General features: G+C 43.6%; 1 protein-coding gene across 1 annotated transcript in view; it reads right to left on the bottom strand.

Annotated features, from left to right (window-relative positions):
- Positions 1-25,390, bottom strand: part of DNAH8 (dynein axonemal heavy chain 8) — a 589,186-nt gene that overhangs the window by 394,639 nt on the left and 169,157 nt on the right. Inside the window, exons 21-23 of the mRNA XM_084624647.1 lie at positions 23,742-23,861; positions 15,725-15,866; positions 6,689-6,804 (exon numbers count right to left, since the gene is read on the bottom strand). Of these exons, the coding sequence (XP_084480773.1) occupies positions 6,689-6,804; positions 15,725-15,866; positions 23,742-23,861 (378 nt within the window). The remainder of the gene's footprint in view (positions 1-6,688; positions 6,805-15,724; positions 15,867-23,741; positions 23,862-25,390) is intronic.

The following is a 25,390-nucleotide window of genomic DNA, read 5'->3' as shown; positions in this document are numbered from 1 at the left end:
TAAGAATAAGAATAGAATAAGAATAAGAACTCAAAGAACCAGAGTTACTGTGATATAAATAATTGTACTTTCTTCTAGAGTGATTATCCGCACTATTTTTGGTGACTAGCAAGCAGTACACCGCTCTTGGACATGTCTAAGAGGGGTCCTACTGAAATATCAATTGAAGGACCACTCTACCAAAGCTTGCGTCTGATCTAGAGGCCTGTACCAAGGCATAGTGAATGGTCTAAGTATGGACTGATTTCTAAATTACCGCTCTACAAACCTCAGTCAAGGGAACATTGGTCAAAGACTGGCAGAGGCTGCCTGAACACAGGTTGAATAAGACCTTATGTGACCAGGTAAATCTTGCTTCACTAATCCATAGCAAGAATGTATAAAGTCCAAAACCAATTTGGATAGTCTCTGTGAAAAACTTGGTTGTCCCCCTTCCATTTTGCAAATACAACAAATAGTCTTGGTGAGGTCTAACTAACCTAATCTTGGCCATGGAAAAGGACAATGTTCTAAACACATCTAGTGTATGAAGTTTTACTCTGGTCGTGTAAGAATGAGATCTGTGGGGAAAAAAAGGCTGGTAGATTAATAGATTGATTAATGTGAAAGTCTGAGACACCTTAGGCAGGAATTTAGGATGAGACCTCAGGGTGATCTTATCCTTGTGAAAGACTGTATGGAGGATTCTGCCAGGAGGGCCTGAATTTCCCCTTTTCTCCTGGCCCATGCTATGGCCAACAGGAAAGATGTCTTCATGGAAAGGTGATAGTATCAGAAGGGAGCCATTGGCTTGAAGGGAGGAACCATTAAGCAAGTTGGCACTACACTGAGATCCCAGGGAGCAAGGGGTTCTCTGACTGGTGGAAAGGCATAAGTCAGTCCCTTAAGAAATCTCAGTACAGTAGACTGAGAGAACAATGTGTGTCCCTCCAGCAGGGAGATGACCCTTAATCAATCTAAGAGACATTCCCGACTGTTTCAGTGAGGAGTAAACAGTTCAATATATTTGGGACCATTGTTTGCAGAAGTGTAGGTGCTGCTGTTCAGACTACACAGAGAAAGGTCTTATTTGAATTAGTAAATTTGTCTTATGGAAGGCTTCCAACTCTGAAGCAAGAAGTTTAGGATTGCCATTGAGCAATTCCTTTCAGCAGAGGTCAGTCAGTCAGGACCCAGGCTGTAACATATAGAGTCTGGGTCTGAATGGAGGACCTGACAGTAGACCTGAAACAGTAAGTCAAGCAAGGCCAGTTAAGTGATGGGCTTCTAAATCAAAAGCCTCATCAAGTCTGAGTACTAGAGCTGCCTGGCCCAAGATGAGGCTATCAGATTGACAGTCTGAGTCTTATCCAAGCTTCCACAAGACTTTGGAGATCATGGATATTGTTAGAAAAATATACATGAGGTCTGCAGTCCAAGGGAAGAGGAAGGCATCTGTGAGGGATCCTGGGCACTTACCTCCTCTGGAGCAAAACCTCTGGCATCTGTTGTTGTGGCATGTCATGTATAGAACTATCGCCTGGTATTCCCTTCTGTGGAACGAACTTTGGACAACAAAATTTGAGGGATCATTCAGGGTTTTCTGAGAGGTCTCTGCTGAGCCAATCTATCATAGTGTTCTGAAGACCCAGAAGATGGAAAGCTGTCAGGGTGATATGAGGCCGAATACTTCAAGTTCACAGAAGAAAGGTTTCTTTACACTGCGGGGCAAAACCAGGCTCCTCCTTGCCTATTCATGTAATGCACGGCCATCTTATTGTCTGTAGGCACTGCTTTGGTAAGTCTCCATAGGAGGGGCAGCCAAAGAGCTCTGAGTTCAAGCATACTGATGAGAAGGGAAGTCTTGGGCATCAGCCATTTCCACTGAACCTGAAGTTGGTGTAGGCATTCATGATTAGGGTCTTCGATGGAAGGGATGAGAAGAACAGAACATCTGTGCATACCTGATCCAGTTGTGTCCACTAGTCCTTGTTGACCTCAAGACCTAGGGTAACAAAGAGGTTCTGAGAGCCTTTTGAATGGAGCCAGTGAACTACTGCAGGGATGTGCCCCATATCAGCCAGTTGTGTAGGTAAAATAATCTGGATTCCTTGCCTTCTTAGCTGGGCTTCAATCATGGAGAACTTTGGTAAGCACCCTTGGAATGGTGGACAGGCTAAAGGGTAGGACTTTGTATTTGTACTCAGATATCTCTACCATAAACTCTAGAAATGTTCTGTGTGCCAGAATTATTGAGCTGTGAAAACAGGCATCTTGCAAGATGAGAGCCCTGAACCAGTCCAAAGGATCCAAGGAGGGGATAACAGAGGCTAAGGCAACCATCCTGAATTTGAAACTATGAATAAAGAGATTAAGACATCAAAGGTCTCGGATGCGTCTAAATCCCCCTTTCTTCTTTGGGGTTAAGAATCTGGAAGTAAAAGTCTTTCCAGCTGAATTCTTGAGGTACCACCTCTATTGCACCCAGCTGTAGTAAGGAGTTGACTTCTTGTTGCAAAAGTGTCCCTGAAGAGAGATTGGGACAGGGAGGAAAGAAGGACATGGCCTCAGTCTGAAACTTGATGGGATACCGCTTGTTCACAAATCTTGAAGACCCACTGGCCAAAGGTAATCTCAACCTAAGATTACTTGAAATAAAACAAGCAGTTGCCAAACTGAGTAGAAGGAGACATATCCATAGATGCTCCAGCTGTGCTCTCGAGAATCACATCAGTACTGTTTCTGGGCACTTGCCCTTGTTGTGGGGCTGCCGAGGGGCAGAACAACGAGTGCCTTTAGTGGAATCATTGTCTCTTCCTCAGTGGCTCTGAAAGATGTTCTTGAAACTGTTGAGGCCTGTATCTGAATGAGAACTGAGGCCACTGTTGTTGCTATTGCTTGTGATTCTGAGCTGGAACATGGAAATCCAGTAAACAAAGGGTCATGCAGGAATTTTTCAGATAACATAATTCTTAATTAATTATATTGTTGAGAAGATCATTCCACTGAAATGCTAAGTCCTTTATAGTCACTTGGACTTCACAAGGGATGCCAGAAATCTGGAACCAGGATGACTGCCTCATTGTCACAGCCATAGCTGTGGTCCTTGTCACCATATCTGAGACATCGATCACTGTCCGGAGTGTTGTTCTGCTGTTGAGTTGACCCTCAGTCATAGTTGATCTTACTTGCTCTTGATATTCCTTAGGGAACATGTCCATTGGGGTGGGAGTCTGTCCCACAGCAGGAAGTCATATTTTGCAAGTGCTTGATAATTAATTATTCTAAGTTGAAGCCTCATGAGAAGTAGACTTTACACAGAAGTCAAAGTCAGAGACAGTACCAATCTGGTAAACCGTGGTACCGAAGTTGGTGCCGAGGAAGCATTTTTATTGTCTCTCTGTGTAGAAACTAGTACTGGTACCATTGGTGGACTGTGTGTAGAGGTTGCAGAACTGGATGGAACCAGAATGGCTGAAGGCAGATCTTAAGTTATATTCTTGTGCCATTGGAAAATTTGGGATAGGCCAAGCAGGCCAGTTGTCACTTGAAAGTGCTGTGGGGGCGGTGGCACCAAAAGGACCAGTGCTGGAGTCATGTCTATCGGTACTGGACTCAACTGCCATCCCTGTAACAGTGTCGGAGTCGATGGTATAGTACTGGTATGGTTCCACCTTGGAACCAAGGAGACATGGGATGAAGGCCGGGTTCTGCCCTATGCACCAGAGGAATTTTAGCAGTGTTCAATAATCTCTCTTTTAGGTAGAATGAAAGTCTCTTGGATTTCGCATCGCTCCTGTCTAGTTTATGGGAGCTCTTTCATGGAGGACCTGTAGAGGAGGATTGATCCCTTCTCTTCTGTGGAGAGGAGTCTGAGTCAGAGGCCTGTCTGAGACTTGTTACCATTCAGAAGCCAGTTGTGAGGCTGAATGACCTGCCATATGCCTCAGTGCCAAAGAAGATCATACTACCTGCTCCTTGAGGTGCTGTTTGAGGCACACGTTTCTAGAGATTTGTGTTCTTCATTTAAAGGAGCAACAAATACCGCACTTCTCTCTGATATGCCCCTCACCAAGGCATAAGAGACAGAGCATGTCTGGATCACTGTTTGGGATAGCCACCCCACACAATGGGCAATGTTTGAAGACAGTGATGGAATGCCACCAGGCACTATCTTCTTCTAAAAAACAAAAGTTACCAAACTATCACTAACTACATGCACTACTATAAACTATTACTAAACTAGAAAAACTAACAATACTAGCTGTCAAGGTTCCTTCCCCACTTTGAACTCTAGGGTACAAATGTGGGGACCTGCATGAAAACCTCCTAAGCTTACTTTTACCAGCTTAGGTTAAAACTTCCCCAAGGTACAAATTATTTTACCCTTTGCCCTTGGTTTTCCACTGCCACCACCAAACGTTTCTCTGGGTTCCTGAGAAAGCGTTGTTTGGAAACGTCTTTCCCCAAAAAAATCCTCCCAACCCTTGCACCCTACTTCTTGGGGAAGGTTTGGTAAATATCCTCACCAATTTGCAAGCCCTTGGATCTTAGAACAATGAAAAAAAGCATTCAGTTCTTGAAAAGAAACATTTTAATAGAAGAAACAGTAAAAAGAAAAGGATCACCTCTGTAAGATCAGGATGGTAAATACCTTACAGGGTAATTAGATTCAAAACAGAGAATCCCTCTAGGCAAAACCTTAGGTTACAAAAAGACACACAGACAGGAATATTCATTCTATTCAGCACAACTTATTTTCTCAGCCATTTAAAGAAATCATAATCTAACGCATATCAAGCTAGATTACTTACTAAATTCTAAGACTCCATTCCTGTTCTGTCCCTGGCAAAAGCCTAACCCAGACAGACACAGACCCTTTGATGTTCTCCCTCTTCCCAGCTTTTGAAAGTATCTTGTCTCCTCATTGGTCATTTTGGTCAGGTGCCAGTGAGGTTATCCTAGCTTCTTAACCCTTTACAGGTGAAAGGGTTTTTTCCTCTGGCCAGGAGGGATTTAAAGGTGGTTAGCCTTCCCTTTATATTTATGACAGTAGCAGATTTAGAAAGAGAATTTCTCACTGCATAGTAACCATGAGGTAAACCGCATGGGGAGTGACTCAGGCCACTTGAAGTGAGAAAGAACTGAGAGGGGTCAAAGCAGTGCTGTGCTTAAATAGCCTTGGAAAGGACCACCAGGAAGTACACAGTGCATGCACCACACTGACGCATATTACTATAGAAAACTCTCCAGCTCTGGGGCATGCACTTATTTGAGTGGAATAAGTGTGAACCGTCAAAGAAGAATAGCCCATATGTACCACAAAAGTGGGAGATGCTGAGCTACAGAAAGCATTAATATTAGGAATTCCCTTGGTCTCCTGAAAGCCTTCCAAAATAGCCTCTCCCTTCCAGAACTGCTGCTAGGCCAGAGCTAGAAGGAGAGAAATAGTCCTCCCCTGCTACACCCCCACAGAAAGATCCCACCCACCCTGCTTGGAAGAGGGCACACAGATAAATCCCTGAGAAAACTCAGTTTGCCTTGATAAGAACAGGCTCTAAATGGGGTATGTCTAACCAGCACACTAAGCCCGGGCTCTGACTCAGTTTTGAGCCTAAGCCCCCCTTCCATTCACACACAAATCATTCTGACTCTGGTCAGCAAGCACTCACAACCCAGGTACTAGGACTCTGCAGGGCAGCGGGGAGTCAGAAACTCAGTCTTGCTGTGATTCAAATCCAAGCACTGTCACTTTGCAGTCTGGACACAGGTCAAGCAGCAGACCTGAGTCAGAAGGTCTCCATAGCACAGTATGGACACATTAGCACAGCTCTTAGACCTGTGTCCAGCACCTGAAAACACAGTCTACAAAGTAGTCTGGATGCTCATATGCAAGCTTGGAAACACCAAATCCACATGTCAAAGACCTGGGCTTAATGCGCAGTGTAGACATACCCAATATGATTGCAGTAAGTAAGATGCCATCAAGAGGAGCCAGCATTCATTTTGGGGATAAAAATCACAAGAATCTTGTGTCGATCTCTGAAGAAAGGAACAAAGGCAGGAAAGTCTAACAGTACTGGACTAAAGAAGTTCATAGAAAAATATCATTCAATCCACAGGACCCATGAGCGCCATGCACCTGTACACAACCCAGTCACCATTCACCACAACACATTACCACTCACCTGCACCCAGCAGCTGTAACTCCTGGAACTATCATTAGCATTTAAGTTAGCACTTAAGCTTCAACTCCCTTCACAGTGGGAGATGAAAAAGAAGGTGGGTGCCTTTCTGCACTGTCTGCCAGAAAAATATAGGGGTGGACTTTCTGAAATGAAGGAGGCAGTGGGGAAATGAAGAGGAGGATGGGTAGTTGGTTGTACTGTGAGGAAGAGGAGAATGTGTGTTTGCCTGCACTAGAGGAAGCCTGTCTGTTATGGCCTCTTATTATAGCACAACATCTTGTGCTGTTGCCCAACCAGTACATCTCTGGCTCCCTTACTTACTGAAAAACTGATTAATGAAAGCCATGCTGCAGCATATAATACATTCTTTGAAAGATAAGACATTTTTAACCTTATGAACTACATTCAGAAGTTGTGTGGTGGCTTCAGTTACTCAGTTACTAAAAATTAGGCATTTTCTGTTCAGTTCTAAAAACTTTTGTTATGAAATTCATACATTTTCTCTTTTTATAATGAAGTACCTTTCTAAACTCATCTTCTTTCTCATTGTCCTCAGCATCCTCACTAAGAATACCTGAAGAACCATCAGTATCTCCCTCCTCTCCATCACCTCCAAATGCCACATGTTTCCCTTTTACTGTAAATAAAAAACAATTAGAAGACAATAAAACTAAAATAGACTAGAGTTATAACAAATATTAAATTATTTAACTGTATTTCTTGTAACTTGAAGATTATATTCTGCTTTAGAGCATGCTGGAGTCAATGGAAATCATTCCATTCACTTTAATGGGAGTTGGAACAGGTGTTTGATTTTCTCTTCACACCTATGGCACATGGTGCTTTGTTAGCTTAAGGGCAACATATACATATATGTACACACATACATACACACTGGTCTGCCATCACACTGAAGTGAGGTGATGTCCATTTGCTAAATTACAGAGCAATTTCATAAATTTCTGATTGCCTCACTGCCCTTGGCCTTCTAAACTTCTTCCTTAGGGCTTATTTTAATATTCCAAATCCCATCAAACAACTACCATTTTTAAAAGATTAACCTGCCACCAAAATATTTCCTCCTTCTTCCCTAAAATGTGCCCCTTGTTGAAATGAAATACAGAAGGACATCGATTTTACGGCCAGAAGGGACCACTGTGATCATCTACTCTGACCTCCTGCATAACAAAGACTAAAGGCACCTTTTATTTTTGCAATACATGCAGGTATAGTCAACTACAGAAACCATGACCTTCACCCCAAACCGTACTTCTACCTGTCCATCAACAAGCCCACCTATAGGCTTCCCCCTGAACCGATCCAAATCCTTCTGCTGGAAACAGGGGAAGACCAGGCTCCTTGTCATGTGATTCTTAATACCCACTTAACAACTTGAGAAGGGACTATGGATATTATTCTCTTAAAGTTGGAGGGGGAAAAAAAGTTTTCAGGGAATTGAATCCCCAGTGATTTCTGACTGGAGATGGCCTTGACACTCCTCCCTAACTTGAGGAGAACTGTTATGTCCTTGTGGCAGTTTCATGGGAGGAGTATCAGCTGGTGTTGGAAGACACAAAGATCTCCACAAATCTCCAGATTCTGAGCTAAGCCAAGCAAGGGTCCCAGCGATGCCAGGGTCCGTAAGCTGAGAACAATTCATAGAATCATAGAATATCAGGGTTGGAAGGGACCCCTGAAGGTCATCTAGTCCAACCCCCTGCTCGAAGCAGGACCAATTCCCAGTTAAATCATCCCAGCCAGGGCTTTGTCAAGCCTGACCTTAAAAACCTCTAAGGAAGGAGATTCTACCACCTCCCTAGGTAACGCATTCCAGTGTTTCACCACCCTCTTAGTGAAAAAGTTTTTCCTAATATCCAATCTAAACCTCCCCCACTGCAACTTGAGACCATTACTCCTCGTTCTGTCATCTGCTACCATTGAGAACAGTCTAGAGCCATCCTCTTTGGAACCCCCTTTCAGGTAGTTGAAAGCGCTATCAAATCCCCCCTCATTCTTCTCTTCTGCAGGCTAAACAATCCCAGCTCCCTCAGCCTCTCCTCATAACTCATGTGTTCTAGACCCCTAATCATTTTTGTTGCCCTTCGCTGGACTTTCTCCAATTTATCCACATCCTTCTTGTAGTGTGGGGCCCAAAACTGGACACAGTACTCCAGATGAGGCCTCACCAATGTCGAATAGAGGGGAACGATCACGTCCCTCAATCTGCTCGCTATGCCCCTACTTATACATCCCAAAATGCCATTGGCCTTCTTGGCAACAAGGGCACACTGCTGACTCATATCCAGCTTCTCGTCCACTGTCACCCCTAGGTCCTTTTCCGCAGAACTGCTGCCTAGCCATTCGGTCCCTAGTCTGTAGCGGTGCATTGGATTCTTCCGTCCTAAGTGCAGGACCCTGCACTTATCCTTATTGAACCTCATCAGATTTCTTTTGGCCCAATCCTCCAATTTGTCTAGGTCCTTCTGTATCCTATCCCTCCCCTCCAGCGTATCTACCACTCCTCCCAGTTTAGTATCATCCGCAAATTTGCTGAGAGTGCAATCCACACCATCCTCCAGATCATTTATGAAGATATTGAACAAAACCGGCCCCAGGACCGACCCTTGGGGCACTCCACTTGATACCGGCTGCCAACTAGACATGGAGCCATTGATCACTACCCGTTGAGCCCGACAATCTAGCCAGCTTTCTACCCACCTTATAGTCCATTCATCCAGCCCATACTTCCTTAACTTGCTGACAAGAATACTGTGGGAGACCGTGTCAAAAGCTTTGCTAAAGTCAAGAAACAATACATCCACTGCTTTCCCTTCATCCACAGAACCAGTAATCTCATCATAAAAGGCGATTAGATTAGTCAGGCATGACCTTCCCTTGGTGAATCCATGCTGGCTGTTCCTGATCACTTTCCTCTCATGCAAGTGCTTCAGGATTGATTCTTTGAGGACCTGCTCCATGATTTTTCCAGGGACTGAGGTGAGGCTGACTGGCCTGTAGTTCCCAGGATCCTCCTTCTTCCCTTTTTTAAAGATTGGCACTACATTAGCCTTTTTCCAGTCATCCGGGATTTCCCCGGTTCGCCACGAGTTTTCAAAGATAATGGCCAATGGCTCTGCAATCACAGCCGCCAATTCCTTCAGCACTCTTGGATGCAACTCGTCCGGCCCCATGGACTTGTGCATGTCCAGCTTTTCTAAATAGTCCCTAACCACCTCTATCTCCACAGAGGGCTGGCCATCTCTTCCCCATTTTGTGATGCCCAGCGCAGCAGTCTGGGAGCTGACCTTGTTCGTGAAGACAGAGGCAAAAAAAGCATTGAGTACATTAGCTTTTTCTACATCCTCTGTCACTAGGTTGCCTCCCTCATTCAGTAAGGGGCCCACACTTTCCTTGGCTTTCTTCTTGTTGCCAACATACCTGAAAAAACCCTTCTTGTTACTCTTGACATCTCTCGCTAGCTGCAGCTCCAGGTGCGATTTGGCCCTCCTGATTTCATTCCTACATGCCCGAGCAATATTTTTATACTCTTCCCTGGTCATATGTCCAACCTTCCACTTCTTCTAAGCTTCTTTTTTATGTTTAAGATCCGCTAGGATTTCACCATTAAGCCAAGCTGGTCGCCTGCCATATTTACTATTCTTTCGACTCATCGGGATGGTTTGTCCCTTTAACCTCAACAGGGATTCCTTGAAATACAGCCAGCTCTCCTGGAATCCTTTCCCCTTCAAGTTAGTCTCCCAGGGGATCCTGGCCATCCGTTCCCTGAGGGAGTCGAAGTCTGCTTTCCTGAAGTCCAGGGTCCGTATCCTGCTGCTTACCTTTCTTCCCTGCGTCAGGATCCTGAACTCAACCAACTCATGGTCACTGCCTCCCAGATTCCCATCCACTTTTGCTTTCCCCACTAATTCTACCCGGTTTGTGAGCAGCAGGTCAAGAAAAGCGCCCCCCCCCCCAGTTGGCTCCTCTAGCACTTGCGCCAGGAAATTGTCCCCTACGCTTTCCAAAAACTTCCTGGATTGTCTATGCACCGCTGTATTGCTCTCCCAGCAGATATCAGGAAAATTAAAGTCACCCATGAGAATCAGGGCATGCGATCTCGTAGCTTCCGTGAGCTGCCAGAAGAAAGCCTCATCTACCTCATCCCCCTGGTCCGGTGGTCTATAGCAGACTCCCACCACTACATCACTCTTGTTGCACACACTTCTAAACTTAATCCAGAGACACTCAGGTTTTTCTACAGTTTCATACTTGAGCTCTAAGCAGTCATACTGCTCCCTTACATACAGTGCTACTCCCCCACCTTTTCTGCCCTGCCTGTCCTTCCTGAACAGCTTATAACCATCCATGACAGTACTCCAGTCATGTGAGTTATCTCACCAAGTCTCTGTTATTCCAGTCACGTCATAGTTCCTTGACATCACCAGGACCTCCAGTTCTCCCTGCTTGTTTCCAAGGCTTTGTGCATTCGTATATAAGCACTTGAAATAACCTGTTGATCACCCCTCATTCCCAGTATGAGGCAGGAGCCCTCCCCTCACAGACATTCCTGCCTGTGCTTCCTCCCGGTATCCCACTTACCTCAGGGCTTTGGTCTCCTTCCCCCGGTGAACCTAGTTTAAAGCCCTCCTCACTAGGTTAGCCAGCCTGCTGGCAAAGATGCTCTTCCCTCTCTTTGTAAGATGGAGCCCGTCTCTGCCCAGCACTCCTCCTTCATGGAACACCATCCCATGGTCAAAGAATCCAAAGCCTTCTCTCCGACACCACCTGCGTAGCCATTCGTTGACTTCCACGATTCGACGGTCCCTACCCAAGCCTTTTCCTTCCACGGGGAGGATGGACGAGAACACCACTTGCGCCTCCAACTCCTTTATCCTTCTTCCCAGAGCCACGTAGTCCGCAGTGATCCGCTCAAGGTCATTCTTGGCAGTATCATTGGTGCCCACGTGGAGAAGCAAGAAGGGGTAGCGATCCGAGGGCTTGATGAGTCTCGGCAGTCTCTCCGTCACATCGCGAATCTTAGCCCCTGGCAAGCAGCAGACTTCTCGGTTTTCCCGGTCAGGGCGGCAGATAGATGACTCAGTCCCCCGGAGGAGAGAGTCCCCGACCACCACCACCCGCCTTCTCCTCTTGGGAGTGGTGGTCGTGGAACCCCCAACCTCAGGACATCGCATCTCATGGCTTCCAACCAGCGGAGTCTCCTTCTGCTTTCTCGCCCCAGACATATCATCTGGTCCACTCTCCGCAATGGTACCTGCAGAGAGAACATGAAAGCGGTTAGTTACCTGTGTCTGTGTTACTGGAACCTGGACATTCCGCTTACCTCTTCTGGAGGTCACATGTTGCCAAGCTTCTTCACTGGCCTCTTGGCTCCTCTGTGCAACCTGCTCTATATCTTTAGAGCTTTGTGCCCCTAGAAGCCTATCCTGAGTTTTGTCCAGAAAATCCTCAGTTTCTCGTATGCAACGCAGGGTCGTTATCTGTTGTGACAGAGCTCCCCTGCTGGAGCTCCTGAGTTCATCTCCTCACAGATAGAGCACCTTATCATTTTTTGCTTCCAGGCAAGGTGATGAAAATGGAAGAAAGGTACTCCACTTTGTTCAAGTAAAGAACCTTTTTTAAACAATTGCCTCAAGAAAAGGCAAAAGGCAAAGAGAGTGATGCTGCATACTACTTCTAGAGTTTGGCTTTAAAAGCTGGGAAATGGAAAGGAAAGGAAGGAGACCTCATTTACTGGTCTGGAAGTGGATAATCGTGTGGCCAAGTCCCAGAGCCTTCATAGAGAAGTTTGATCTACTTCCAGGATACGCTGCAACAGAGATATAACATGGATATGTCTCAAACTGGGAAAGAAGTTAGAATGCAGAAAGCCCAAATATGTGTCCTAATACGAAGAAGGAAGGCAGACCAGCCCATCTTAGACCTCAGAACATTTAATTCCTTCGTCATGAAGTTCAGATTCCACACGGTGACCCTTGCATCCATAATTCCTTCGCTATCCACCCTAGATTGGTTCAGCACTCTTGACCTCAAATATGCATATATTCATACATTGATCATACCTCCACATCGCAAATACCTCTGTTTCCTGGAAGGGGAAGATCGCTAACAGTACAGGATCCTCCTCTATGACCTTTCTACTGCTCGTCAGGTATCAAGATGCCTCTCAGTCATGGCAGAGCATTTAAGATTGCAAGATTCACATATAGCTCTGTGTGGATGACTCACTCGCTAATAGCTTCATTTCATAGAATCATAGGACTGGAGAAGACCTCAAGAGGTTGTCTAGTCCAGTCCCCTGTACTCATGGCAGGACTAAGTATTATCTAGACCAGTAGTTCTCAAAGCCGGTCCGCCGCTTGTTCAGAGAAAGCCCCTGGCGGGCCGGACCGGTTTGTTTACCTGCCACGTCCACAGATTCGGCTGATTGCGGCTCCCACTGGCCACGGTTCGCTGCTCCAGGCCAATGGGGGCTACTGAAAGGGCAACCAGCACATCCCTTGGCCCGCGCCGCTTCCCACAGCCCCCATTGGCCTGGAGCAGCGAGCTGCAGCCAGTGGGAGCCGCGATCGGCCGAACCTGCAGACGCAGCAGGTGAACAAACCGGCCCAGCCGCCAGGGGCTTTCCCTGAACAAGCGGTGGACCGGCTTTGAGAACCACTGATCTAGACCATCCTTGACATCCTTTGTCTAACCTGCTCTTAAAAATCTCCAATGATGGAGATTCCACAACTTCCCTAGGCAATTTATTCCAGCGCTTAACCACCCTCACAGTTAGGAAGTTTTTCCTAATGTCCAACCTAAACCTCCCTTGCTGCAATTTAAGACCAATGCTTCTTGTCCTATCCTCAGCGGTTAAGAACAACAATTTTTCTCCCTCCTCCTTGTAACAACCTTTTACATACTTGAAAACTGTAATCTGTCCCCTCTCAGTCCTCTCTTTTCCAGATTAAACAAACCCAGGTTTTTCAATCTTCTCTCAGAGGTCATGTTTTCTAGACCTTTAATCATTTTTGTTGCTCTTCTCTGGACTTTCTCCAATTTGTCCACATCTTTCCTGAAATGTGGTGCCCAGAACTGGACACAATACTCCAGTTGAGGCCTAACCAGTGCAGAGTAGAGTGGAAGAATTCCTTCTCGGGTCTTGCTTACAACATTCCTGCTTATACATCCCAGAATGAGGTTTGCTTTTTTTGCAACAGTGTTGCATTGTTGACTCATATTTAGCTTATGATCCACTATGACCCCCCAGATCCCTTTCTGCAGTACTCCTTCCTAGGCAGTCATTTCCCATTTTGTATGTGTGCAACTGATTGTTTCTTCCTAAATTGAAAGAATCCCTGACCATCAACATGGACTGTGCTTTAATTCTTTTTGAGAAACCAGATCTCAGAATAGGTTGGAAGAAGTCACATCTCTTCCTACACAGCAGATCCATTTCATTGAAGCAATTTTAGATTCCCAAATTGGAAGAGCCTTCCCTCCAGAAGAAAATTTCCTAAAGATTCAGTGCCAATGAACCTCCAAGAGACTCAAACCAGATAGATATGTTCCTCTTCAGACTGATGGGCCTCAGGGCTTCAGCAACATTTGTAACTCTATACACTCACTTCAGAATGAGATTATTACAGCATTGGCTAGCAAGAAATTAGCAGCCAAGTCATTTGCATAAAGTTGTCTCTTCCAAAAGAAATGCTATTTTCATTTAAATGGTGGATACAGAGAAGCAACATTCTGAGGAGCGTGTCATTCAATCCTCCACTCCATCAGCTACTATCACTTCATATGTATTCAACTTAGGATGGGGTGGTCAGTTCAGCAAACACAGTCATTGGAACCACTTTGAGAAATATCTACATAGCATGGTGGGGCAAAGGGCAGTCTAACAAAGTCTCAAATCTTTTCTACCTCACCTACAAGACTTAGTAATTGAAGTAGTAAGTGACAACGCAGTAGCTATGTTCTGTATAAACAAACAGGGAGGAGCTCATTCTTTACAGTTCTGCAAGGAGGCTATTATATAATAGGACTGGTGCATTCATCACAGCATTTACGCATAGCATTCCATCTAGAACAGAGGTGGGCAAACTATGGCCCCCGGGCCACATCCAGCCCGTGGGACCCTCCTGCCCAGCCCCTGAGCTCCTGGCCCAGGAGGCTAGCCCCCAGCCCCTCCCCTGTTGTTCCCCCTTCCCCATAGCCTCAGCTCACTGCACCGCCAGCACAATGCTCTGGGCGGTGGGGCTGTGAGCTCTTGCCAGGCAGTGCAGCTGCAGAGTGGTCGCATGGCTGGCTCCAGCCAGGCGGCACGGCTACCTGTCCTGGTGCTCTGGGCAGCACGGCTGTAGCACCACCAGTCACCCGTGCTCCAGGCAGCGTGGTAAGGGGGCAGGGAGCAGGGGGTGTTGGATAGAGGGCAGGGCAGTTCGGAGGGGTGGTCAGGGGCAGGGGGGTGGATAGTGGTTGGGGCAGTCAGAGGGTGGGGAACAGGGGGTTGAATGGGGGCAGGGGTCCCAGCGGGGCAGTCGGGGGGGGGGGTTGGATGGGATGGGGGGGCAGTCAGGGGCAGGGGTTCCGGGGGCAGTCAGGGGACAGGAAGCAAGGAGGGTGGATGGGGTAAGGGTCCCAGGGGGGCCATCAGGGGACAGGGAACGGGGAGGGGGGTTGGATGGGGTAGAAGTCCTGGGGGGGGGCTGTCAGGGGGCAAGAAGCAGGGAGGGGTCAGATGGGGGCAGGGGCCAGGCCATGCCTGGCTGTTTCAGGAGGCACAGCCTCCCCTAAGCGGCCTTCCATACAATTTCAGAAACCCAACGTGGCCCTCAGGCCAAAAAGTTTGCGCGCCCCTGATCTAGAAGGAAAAGACAATATTTGGCAGATCATCTCAACAAGGATGGGGAAGAAATATAAGAATGGTCCCTGAAAAAAGACAAAAAAAAATTGCTGTCTAAGGCACCCAGAAATAGATCTTTTCACAAAAAAATAATGCAAAATGCCCAAGGTTCTGCTCTGTGATTCAATGCTACTTACCATTAATGATGAATGAGGAAAGAAGCTGTGTAGACAGAAAATTATCAAGTAAGAAATATCTTATTCTGTTAGCAGCTTCTCTCTTCATTCAACCCACCCTGGTAGTTCAGTAAATAATCAGAATACAAACTGATTTTTTTCTCAAAAGGAAGATTTAGACATATAATTGTTTTAACATTAATTAATATATCAAGTTGTTGTCTTAATGATAATAATAGGTTGCTGGAGTATTTCCAGTTTTGAAAGGACTTGTATGGCAGTCTGAACTGAAAGGTGGGGCTTAGTCCTGGAGTCCGAGCAAAAATGTTGGACTGCATCTGAATTCAATAGGTGGGGGACATTAACTCATTAGTGAGGAATGCGAAGAGAAGCCATGCAACAGAAGAAGGGGTTGAAGGCAGAGGTCTAAAATAACCCTCTTTTCTGGAAAGAAATTCTACTGTCAGATACTCTCTTTTCTCAAAAACTTAGAGTAGAAATTGCTTAACATAAGTACACATACTAATAAGTACCTGGCAATGAATACTTTTTTAAAGTTTTCTTAGAATCTTTAATTTCATAAATCGTCTCAAATATAGATATCAGCTCCTGGACAGCATCTTCTATGTGCATACTTTTGTGGTTCAATATTTCAGCCCATTCTTTGGTGTAAGTCTGTTAAAATATACACAGTCAGTTACCTTAATACAGATTGTTACTTGGACATATGTTTAGTACACTGAATATGAATTTAATAAGGGTAAAGGAACACACAAAATTAATGATCTTGCTCTCAGATCATCTTTTCTAAAAGGTGCTATTGCAATAGGAAAATATTTTAAAAGTGTATTTACTGCTAATGAATGTTAGCCAACTGAAAGCCTCAGAGATTGGAGAGTTTTTTCTTTTTTTACAAAACAAGAATGTATGTATAGCAGTGCAAGCTTCTCTTCATTGACTGTCATGTGCCTTAACCCTGATCTGCAGGGATCCTCCCTAGGGTTTGAGGGGGAAATCAAGTGATTGGATGGAGAAATGTAATCCTCATATTTACCAGAGCATGTTCTGTTTGAAATATGAAATACTTTATTAAATTTGGATAACAAAACAACTTAATTCCATCATAAAATACTAACTATATGCTAGAACTAAAAGTTACTTGTAATATATGCACCTTTTAATGTAAGGATTTCTACTAAATATAGGTTGGGACTTTTAAAAGAACTTAATTTGGGCTCCTGATTCCTGTAAGCTCCTTGGAAAAAAAAATCACACCTTAAACAGTATTTCATGTGCTGTTATTAATCTCAAAATAAATAAATAAATACATTACTGATCCCTGAACTGAATGTATCACACAATCCTTTACATTAATGTTAATGCACACAGACATTTTTTTCTGTGTAGGTACTTGCAGGCAGTGACAAAGTCACCTCTTGACCTTCTTTTTATAAACTAAATAAATTGTGCTCCTTAAACATCTAATTGAAATGCAGTGCTCCCCAAAGCATTAGGCATACCTGCCTAAAGATATCCAAACAAGGCCTCTTATGCATTCTCCAGAGTTTCACTTTTCAGTTTTTTTAATCTCTAGCTTTTATGGTTGCAGACAAAACCTTAAAAACAAGATCTTGAGTGTAAAGGAAGCAACAATGTGTGCCTGAATTTACAGAGAGCCTGGAATAATAGTTCTGAGGCATGAAATGCCCTATTGCTTTTAATGAATGCTAACTTAGGTGCCAGTGATGACATTTTAAGTATCAACATTGTTTACTATTTCACTGCTCAAAGCATGTAAGAAAAGAGAGGATGCATCATATTACAAAGACTTAAAATATGGCTATGTCATTAAAGCCATGTCAGGGCTGAAAGGGGTTGTGATTGGTTTAATTTTCTCAGCTTTCTAAAGTTTAGAGAACACTGATGTAAAGATTTTTTTCCCAGCTCTCAAATCTTTCCTGTGGCTCATCTCTGAACCCTCTCAGGTGTAATCAGTCTCCACAGTAGCAAGCAAAAAGGTGGTTCATCTAATATATATGGACAACTCATCTTGAAGAACCACAGTAACTGTAAGGTAAGTAACAGTTTCTTCTTTGAGTGCTTGCCCAATATATATATTTCATTGATGGTGAGTCACAAGTAGCAACCTAATCCTCCTAAACATGTAAGACGGCCAGGCCAAAACAAGTTTCAGATTGCAATATTTCTACTATGGCTGTGTAAATATATGTATTGAATGCAAAGTAGTCATCCTACATATTTCTGCTAAGGGCATACTTCTCAAAGAAATTGTATTAATGTATGTGGATTATAGGGACTCAGAATTAAAGGTGTTAACATGACTCTCTTACTGTCCAATATTAAACAGTGCTAAACAAGTTTCGGGGTTTGATATACCAAGACCTCAGCCTGCTTAGTACCATGGCAAACATATTTAAAAATATAGGGGAAAAAAGGAAAAAGTTAAAGCATTTGAAATGTAAAGTATTAAGTAAGGCTTTCATTTTAACAGTATCTCTTTATTCCCATTCCCTTCAGCTATAAAGAGTCTTTAGAAGGAAAAAAATCTCTTATTTAACAGTCTCTTAGATTATATTAATGATGGTCATAGGTGTCCTTTGGGAAGGAAAGAGACGTTAGTTCAGATGGGCTGCAGCTGTTGTCATTGCTGTTGTTGTTGAAGTCTGATCCTGTTTTCTAGAAGACAAAACAAGACAAATACACACTAGAGGGAAGAGAAAAGAACAGCAAAGATAGAAAATGCAGCTACTATTTCTGGTGTTGACTCTTACTTGTAACCTTACTCCTGCAGAAACAGGCATGGCACATGATCTTATTAGCCACTCAAACATGGCAAACTTGTTCCAGTATTGAGGTGTTTAGGTCATTGCTTTTAGCTGTGTTTCTCTAGTCAGAAGCTTACAGGAGTGTTGCAAAATATAAGGTCCTGGCTGGCTAAGACAGACTCTTATTAGACAGAAGGCAAAAGGAGAAGGATAGGAAAGAGAAGATATAAGGTGTGGGGAAAGGACACACTGGGAGCAGACTGTGAGTTACAAAGTCTCACATGCCAAGTGTTGTTCAGAATTTAGTCAACATTAGTGAAGATGGCAATGTCATCTGGTTCCCCCTCTTTCTGGCCCAGTTTGGTCAGAATCAGAATGATAAAGGCACGACAATGTTAAGATGGTTCCAAAAGACGGGTGGGGGGTGGCAGATATAATGATAAAGATCACTCTTTCCCCATCCAGTGTAAGGCCCCATAGATCTAGGACCCAGGTTTATAGAGCTACAAGGCAGTTAACATCTCCAAGCTACTAACCAGCAGCAGCTGTACCCAATCTGTGTGCTACATCCCATGACTTGCTGTGGACAGAGATCATGGGAAGTTCCACTTCAAAGGTTTGGTGGGGAGCAGCCCCATGGCCCCTGATTGGCTCCCTGCCCTATATAAACCCAAGGGGCATTCCAGGAAGCATCCAGACAACAGAATGGAGCTTCTGTAGCTGCAATGACAGTTCCTATTCTATGTTCTTGAATTACTAGCTTAACATCAGCTTGTTTTAGGCTTCGCTTCAAGACTCAGACCCTGAAACCTGACTTCGACTCTGATGCTTGGTATAGACCCTGGTCTGGAACTGTGTATGGACCCCTCGGCTACTCCTAGCCTCAGGTTTGCCCCTGCTTTGACCCTTAGCCCTAACTGCCCTTATTGGGATTCTAACAGACAGCACTGTGGAGCCAGCTTTTCCCCCAAAGTCTCTTCCTGAGGATCCCAAACAGGTAGTAGATGGAACAGCCTATCCCCTCATTATTCTGTTCACAAGTGAAACCTAGTTTCCAACACACCAATTTTGATCCACTGATTACTGGTCTCACCTTTCTCTATAATTCTACTCTAAAGGACTCTACTGTAATTCAAGGACTGTGTTAAGATCTTTCCTGGTAAACAAGGGCTTGGCTAGCTGGTTCTTGCTCACATGCTCAGAGTCTAACTGAGCACCATGTGTGTGGTCAGGAAGGAATTTTCCTCCAGGTCAGATTTGCAGTGACCTGGGAGCGTGGGGGGTTGCCTCTCTCTGCAGCATGTGGGTGCAGGTCACCAGCCAGGATTATCTGGGTATCTCACTTAATCTCCCTGCCACTGCAAGCGCCGTGGGCACTGGTGCACCTCAGTACCTCCTATTATCTGCCTATGGCACGTAATAGTCTAGTCTCCTGTGGGTTGTATTACTTTGGTCTCATTTCAGTTGTTGAGATTAATACACAGGTATTAATACACAGGTGGCCTGTGATATACATAAGGTCAGACTAGATGATCTAATGGTCCCTTCTGCCCTTAAAGTATAAGGATATGCCCACACTGAAAACAAACAAACAAACAAAAAATTAGTGGATGTGAGTCTCAGTGCCTGGTCAACTGACTTGGGCTCACCGGGCTCATGCTACAGGGCTAAAAATAGCAATGTAGACATTCAGGCTCAGGTTAGAGCCCAGTCTCTAAGATCCATCTGCTCGCCAAAGACTAAATCTCCTAAATCATGGAATTTCTCCTGGGGCGGGTAAGTGTTTGCTGCTGTTGCATCCAGGACTGCTCCTATGAAATGTATTTTTTGAATGGGGACTAGAATCAATTTTCCTGGTTGATCCTTACTCCCAGGGAGACAAAAAAATTAAGCATCTGTTAAATGATGTTGACCACCCGTTGAGGAGCCAGTCACCAAGGTATGGATAAACTGACTTCTCACTTTCTTAGGTAGTCTGCTACTACAGGCATTTGTTGAATACTCTCATTACTATGCGTAATCCAAAAGTTTGTACTGGTAATGGGAATTGCTGACTTGAAACCTCAGATATCTTTTCTGTGGGCAGGATGGAAGTAGTACTATGAAAATATAAATCTTGAATATAGAGAACAGAGTACCAGTCCTGTGGATCCAGGGAAAGAATTATTGAAGCCTGAGTTACCTGGACTTGAGTCTGTGGATGAAGCCATTAAGCTGTCTCAAATCCAGAATTGGACACCAGACCCCCTATTTCTTTGGTATCAGAAAACAGGATTAAAACCATTCCCCTCTAAATTCTGATGGAACTACTTCTACTGCACCAAGAGCTAGAAGCTATCATACTTCCTGATATAGGATTCTTTTGTAGAGAGGCTCTCAAAAAGGGGAAAGAGGAGTGGGAGGTGAGAAAGGTGTGAAACTGAATGGAATATCCCAGTTCTGTTATCTCCAAAACCCAACCGTCTGTCGTTATGGTAATCCAAACCCCATGAAAATGAAAAAGGCAGTTCCCAAAAGGTAGGGAAATAACAGGTAGGTCTACTCAAAGTTGCACAGAACTCCTGAGTGACAAGTCAAATTTCCTGCCTTGAGGACATAGCTGGATGTGCAGATGACACAGAGAATGCTGATGGGTTTTCTCCTCTAGAACCTCTGAAGCTTTCTTGGAAAGCTAGAAGATTTGTGTTGCAGGTAATAAGATTCACTTGGATAAGAGTGGTGTCAAGCTGGCTTCCTCTTTGAAGCAGGAATATATACTCCCAATGATCTCAGACTTGCACAGGAGTCCTTCAAAGAATGTAAGGCCTCATCAGTCTTGGAACTGAATAAATTACATCTCTCAAAAGGCAAGTATCAAGGTTCCCTCCCCACTCTGAACTCTAGGGTACAGATGTGGAGACCTGCATGAAAACCCCCTAAGCTTATTTTTACCAACTTAGGTTAAAACTTCCCCAAGGTACAAACTATTTTACCTTTTGCCCTTGGACTTTATCTCTGCCACCACCAAGCGTCTAACAGATATATAACCGGGAAAGAGCCCGCTTGGAAATGTCTTTCCCCCCAAAATTCTCCCCAAACCCTACACCCCCTTTCCTGGGGAAGGCTTGATAAAAATCCTCACCAATTTGCATAGGTGAACACAGACCCAAACCCTTGGATCTTAAGAACAATGAAAAAGCAATCAGGTTCTTAAAAGAAGAATTTTAATAGAAGAAAAAGTAAAAGAATCACCTCTGTAAAATCAGGATGGTAAATACCTTACAGGGTAAGTAGATTCAAAACATAAAGAATCCCTCTAGGCAAAACCTTAAGTTACAAAAAGACACAAAAACAGGAATATCCATTCCATTCAGCACAGCCTATTTTCTCAGCCATTTAAACAAACAGAATCTAATGCATATCTAGAGAGATTACTTACTAAATTCTAAGACTCCATTCCTTTCTGTTCCCGGCAAAAGCATCACACAGACAGAGAGAGCCTTTGTTTCTCCCCCCGCTCCAGCTTTTGAAAGTATCTTGTCTCCTCATTGGTCATTTTGGTCAGGTGCCAGCGAGGTTATCCTAGCTTCTTAACCCTTTACAGGTGAAAGGGTTTTCCCTCCAGCCAGGAGGGATTTTAAAGATGTTTACCCTTCCCTTTATATTTATGACAGCAGGTCTTCCACCATAACCTGTATCTCCTAAGAATGCAGGAAGCTTGGAGCCAAATGATTGTACCATGGAGATCAACACTGCTATATCCAACACATCAAGAGCTGCCTGAAGGGAAGGATGTACTACTAGTTGACTTTCTGAAATTAAATATTCTTTCCTGCAGTCCTGTGGGACTTTAACAGTGAATTTGGAGATATTGTCATAGTTAAAATAGTCATATTTGCCCAATAATGCCTGCTAATTGGCAATTCTCATTTGCAGGTTTGGCTGAAAATTTAGTACTGAAGGCATCAGTACCATGTGCTTCAGTTCCACACGACTGGTACCTGGCAATTTTTTACACTCTGAGGAGACCAGTACGAAGGTTCAGTGTCCAAAGCTTGAGTGAGTTGCAAAGGGACCCTTTCTGGGCCTCGTGATATCCTTCTCCAAGGCCAAAGCGGGAGCTCTGTTTTTTTGAGAGTCTTGTGAGAGAGACTTAAGGGAAGAGATCTAGCTGTCAGAATTTTTCTTTATTCCCATGCACCGCGAGTCATTACCAATTGAGGAGGAAGCTTATTTTAATGACTTCCTGTCACTTCATCAGTGCAGTCCTTTGATGTGGAGCACTTTAGACAATTGCTCCAGATTTTCAGCCCCAGTGACTCCAGGGCTTGAGGATGGATGAATTGATTTCTCAATCAAAAACATCTTCTGGTGTGCTCCTCTAGCTTTTGGTGTTCTCTTTGAGAAAGACTTACAAATTGAGCACCTGTCAATGTGGCCTTCTCCTAGACATGGAAGGCACTTAGTGTGCCTATCCTTGAAAGGCATTAATGCCTCACAGAAAGGGGCTATTCTTAAATTTTCATGGGGCTGAGGTATCTATAGGTAAAATATAATTATTTTCAACTGCCTTTACTCTGTCCAGGATGGAATGAGGATGTTGCCATATCTCTTTCACCAACCTGTCCAGAACAGGGTTCAAAGGCACTGCAAATATATTCAGTGGAGGAACTACTTGACAGTGAATAAAGAAAAGCCAGTGACTCCAGTGATCCATTCTAGAAACTGAAGCCAGATATGCTTGTTGTCCTCTTACCATAAGGATATTTTCTGATCTATGAATACTTAGTGTCTTTTGTATTTTAAAAAAAAATCAGTTTTAATCATTCCAATTTGAGTGTGTCTCAATCTCAAGCAGGCCTGAAGAATGATACACCAATGTGGAGATAAGAGAGAGCCTTTACTGCCAGAGCTCATGCCAACACCAACTACACAGAAACCATCATTACAAGTAGCAGCAACACCAACTTTTTCACAGGCACCAAAATCTGAAGCATGGGTTTGCCATAAAGAAGGAATGGCAACATGAGGTTTAATGCAGTGAACTTCCAGTTAACAACTCAGGATTCTGCAGATCTAGCAAGGAAATAATCTGTACTGCTAAAATGCCTGAGCTGTAACTGCCTCATGCTACCATTTCTTCTATTATCTGCCTTCTTTTCTTCTCACATCTAACTACAGAACAGTAAAGAAAAAAAAGTAGAAGTAAAATTAGAATTGAGAACTGATAGGGGCTTTGTACTTTAAGAACAAGTAAAAAGACTAAAGGGAAAGTGATAAGTCTGGTTTTTTAAAACTTGATTGAAAGACTTTGCCCCTCTTTGTGTCTCAATAACTGAAATAATATTTAATGTAAGGATTCTACTGTAAGGTGGAGAAGACCAGACATATGACAAAAATAATTAAGTTGACAAAGCTAGTAGCTGTAGACCTCAATAAAAAATAGGTTTATGCATGCCATATACTAGTGATAGTTAAATAAATTCAAATTCTATGCAATATTGTAATCTCAGTAGATCAAAGACATAGACCAAGGACTATAACTATAAAAGAATATATTTACCTTTGCAAAACGGGCAAAGTTATTCAAAATGAAATATTTTAATCAGAAAGAAAATACAAGTATGGTTAAGACTTATTAAAAATAACAATATTCATTATTTTGTGTTGCTCCAGAGAGGGAAAATCCCTCTTCTAGATTAAAAAAAAGTATTATTTAATCATTATTTTCGAATGTACTCAAAACACAAGGATTCACAATCTTAGAATGTAAAATGATGTATACCTCATTACGTGCCAGCATATCCTCCATTTTGATAGGACCATCCTCTGGCAGGACAATTAAAACAGTATTTGATATGTCTTTCATTATTAAATCAATCTGCATTTCACATAAGTCATTAACCTAAAGAAAAGCAAAATGTAATTAACACTACATTTATACCTCTAAAGTGTTATGCACCATTATTATTTATATCATGCCATCAGTATACCCTGGGTTTTACAGACAAATACTGTCAGTTCCTTGCCCCCCCGAATCTACAATGTAAGGGCTGAGCCTACAAGGGGCTGAGTGCTCAGAAATGCTGAACTCCCTCTACTCCCATTGACTTTAATAAGAGCCAAATTAATACACAGCTTCTCTCAGGAGGTACTCAGCATCTTGCAGAATCAGGCATTAAATAAGACAATACAGCAAGGGATAATAATAAACTAAGGGTAAGAGAAGTATGGACAGCTACAACCCTGAAAGATAAACCTATCCTGGACAGTGTGAGGTTTGTGCTCCCTATCACAGTAACCAAAACAGCAATATCTACCTGAGTCTGCAGATAACCTGAAATAATAGTTCTGAAACATATGAACTCTCCCACAGATCTCAAGGAGGTTTTACTCTGAGACCCACTATTCTGGGAGGCCTGGCAAAACCACACCAAAGATTGATGTGTAGCAAGAGAAGAATACAATGGGCACAGACCACAGACCCAAACGGATACTTACTCCAACAGATGGGGTGTATTTGTGGGTGGGGTGCTGACATGCCTAATTCTCTAGGGGGCTGAGGGAAAAGTGCTCCTGGTGCTCCTGAGAAATGCTTTGAGGTCCACACATAGTGGGCTGATTGTCTGCTGAGGTTGCTGGCCAGGTCATTGCCCAGATAAGAGCTATAGCTGTCATCTACTGTTTCTAAAATCTTGAGGCTTCAAGGCAGAGAGGAGCTGACTATGCCCTCCTTTGCTATGTGACATGATATATGATAGTGGTGTTGTCTCTCAAGATTTGTGAAGAGAGAGGCCCAACATTTGATTTAAAAATACCTTCTAAATTAGACAGATTTCATGGAGCTCCGGGACATTTTTACAGAGGGATTCTTGGGAGTAGAGGTTTTCTGCAGCTCTATGTCTTTAAGAGTCCCAGATGAGCATCCCACATTACCCACATTACAGCTGACGGGGACCATGAAGGGTGATGGAAGACATCATGGAGTGGAATTGGATGGTGTAATCTTGTTTGCTTATTGAGAATCTGGTTGTGGTAATCCCTCTCAATGCAGCAAGGAAATAAAGAAAGGTACTTGTCAAAAAAGTAAGGCAGTCCACAGGAGATTCCTTATTAGCCCGTGTCTTAACAGAAACAGAAGAAGTGACCACAGAACTAAAAGTTAATGGTAGCTTAGGTACAAGTGATCATTACTTGATCACATGTGCAAGCAGAATAAAGTCCAGAACAATAATACATATACTTCGTATTATAATAAGGCTAATTTTATAAAGCTGTAAACAAATATAAACCAAATCACTTGGGAGAAAGAATTTAATCAGAAGAATAGGAATGATAATTGGGCATCAATTAAGAACACTTTACTAGATGCCCAAAAAGCCACAGTCCTACAACTGAGGAAGAAGGCTACTCTCATTAAAAAATCAATCTGGT

The sequence above is a fragment of the Lepidochelys olivacea genome (genome assembly GCF_965140295.1).
Source record: "Lepidochelys olivacea isolate rLepOli2 genome assembly, chromosome: 3".
NCBI classification, from domain to species: domain Eukaryota; kingdom Metazoa; phylum Chordata; order Testudines; family Cheloniidae; genus Lepidochelys; species Lepidochelys olivacea.
Note: the sequence above shows the minus strand (reverse complement) of the source record. Positions and strands in the feature narration are given on the sequence as shown.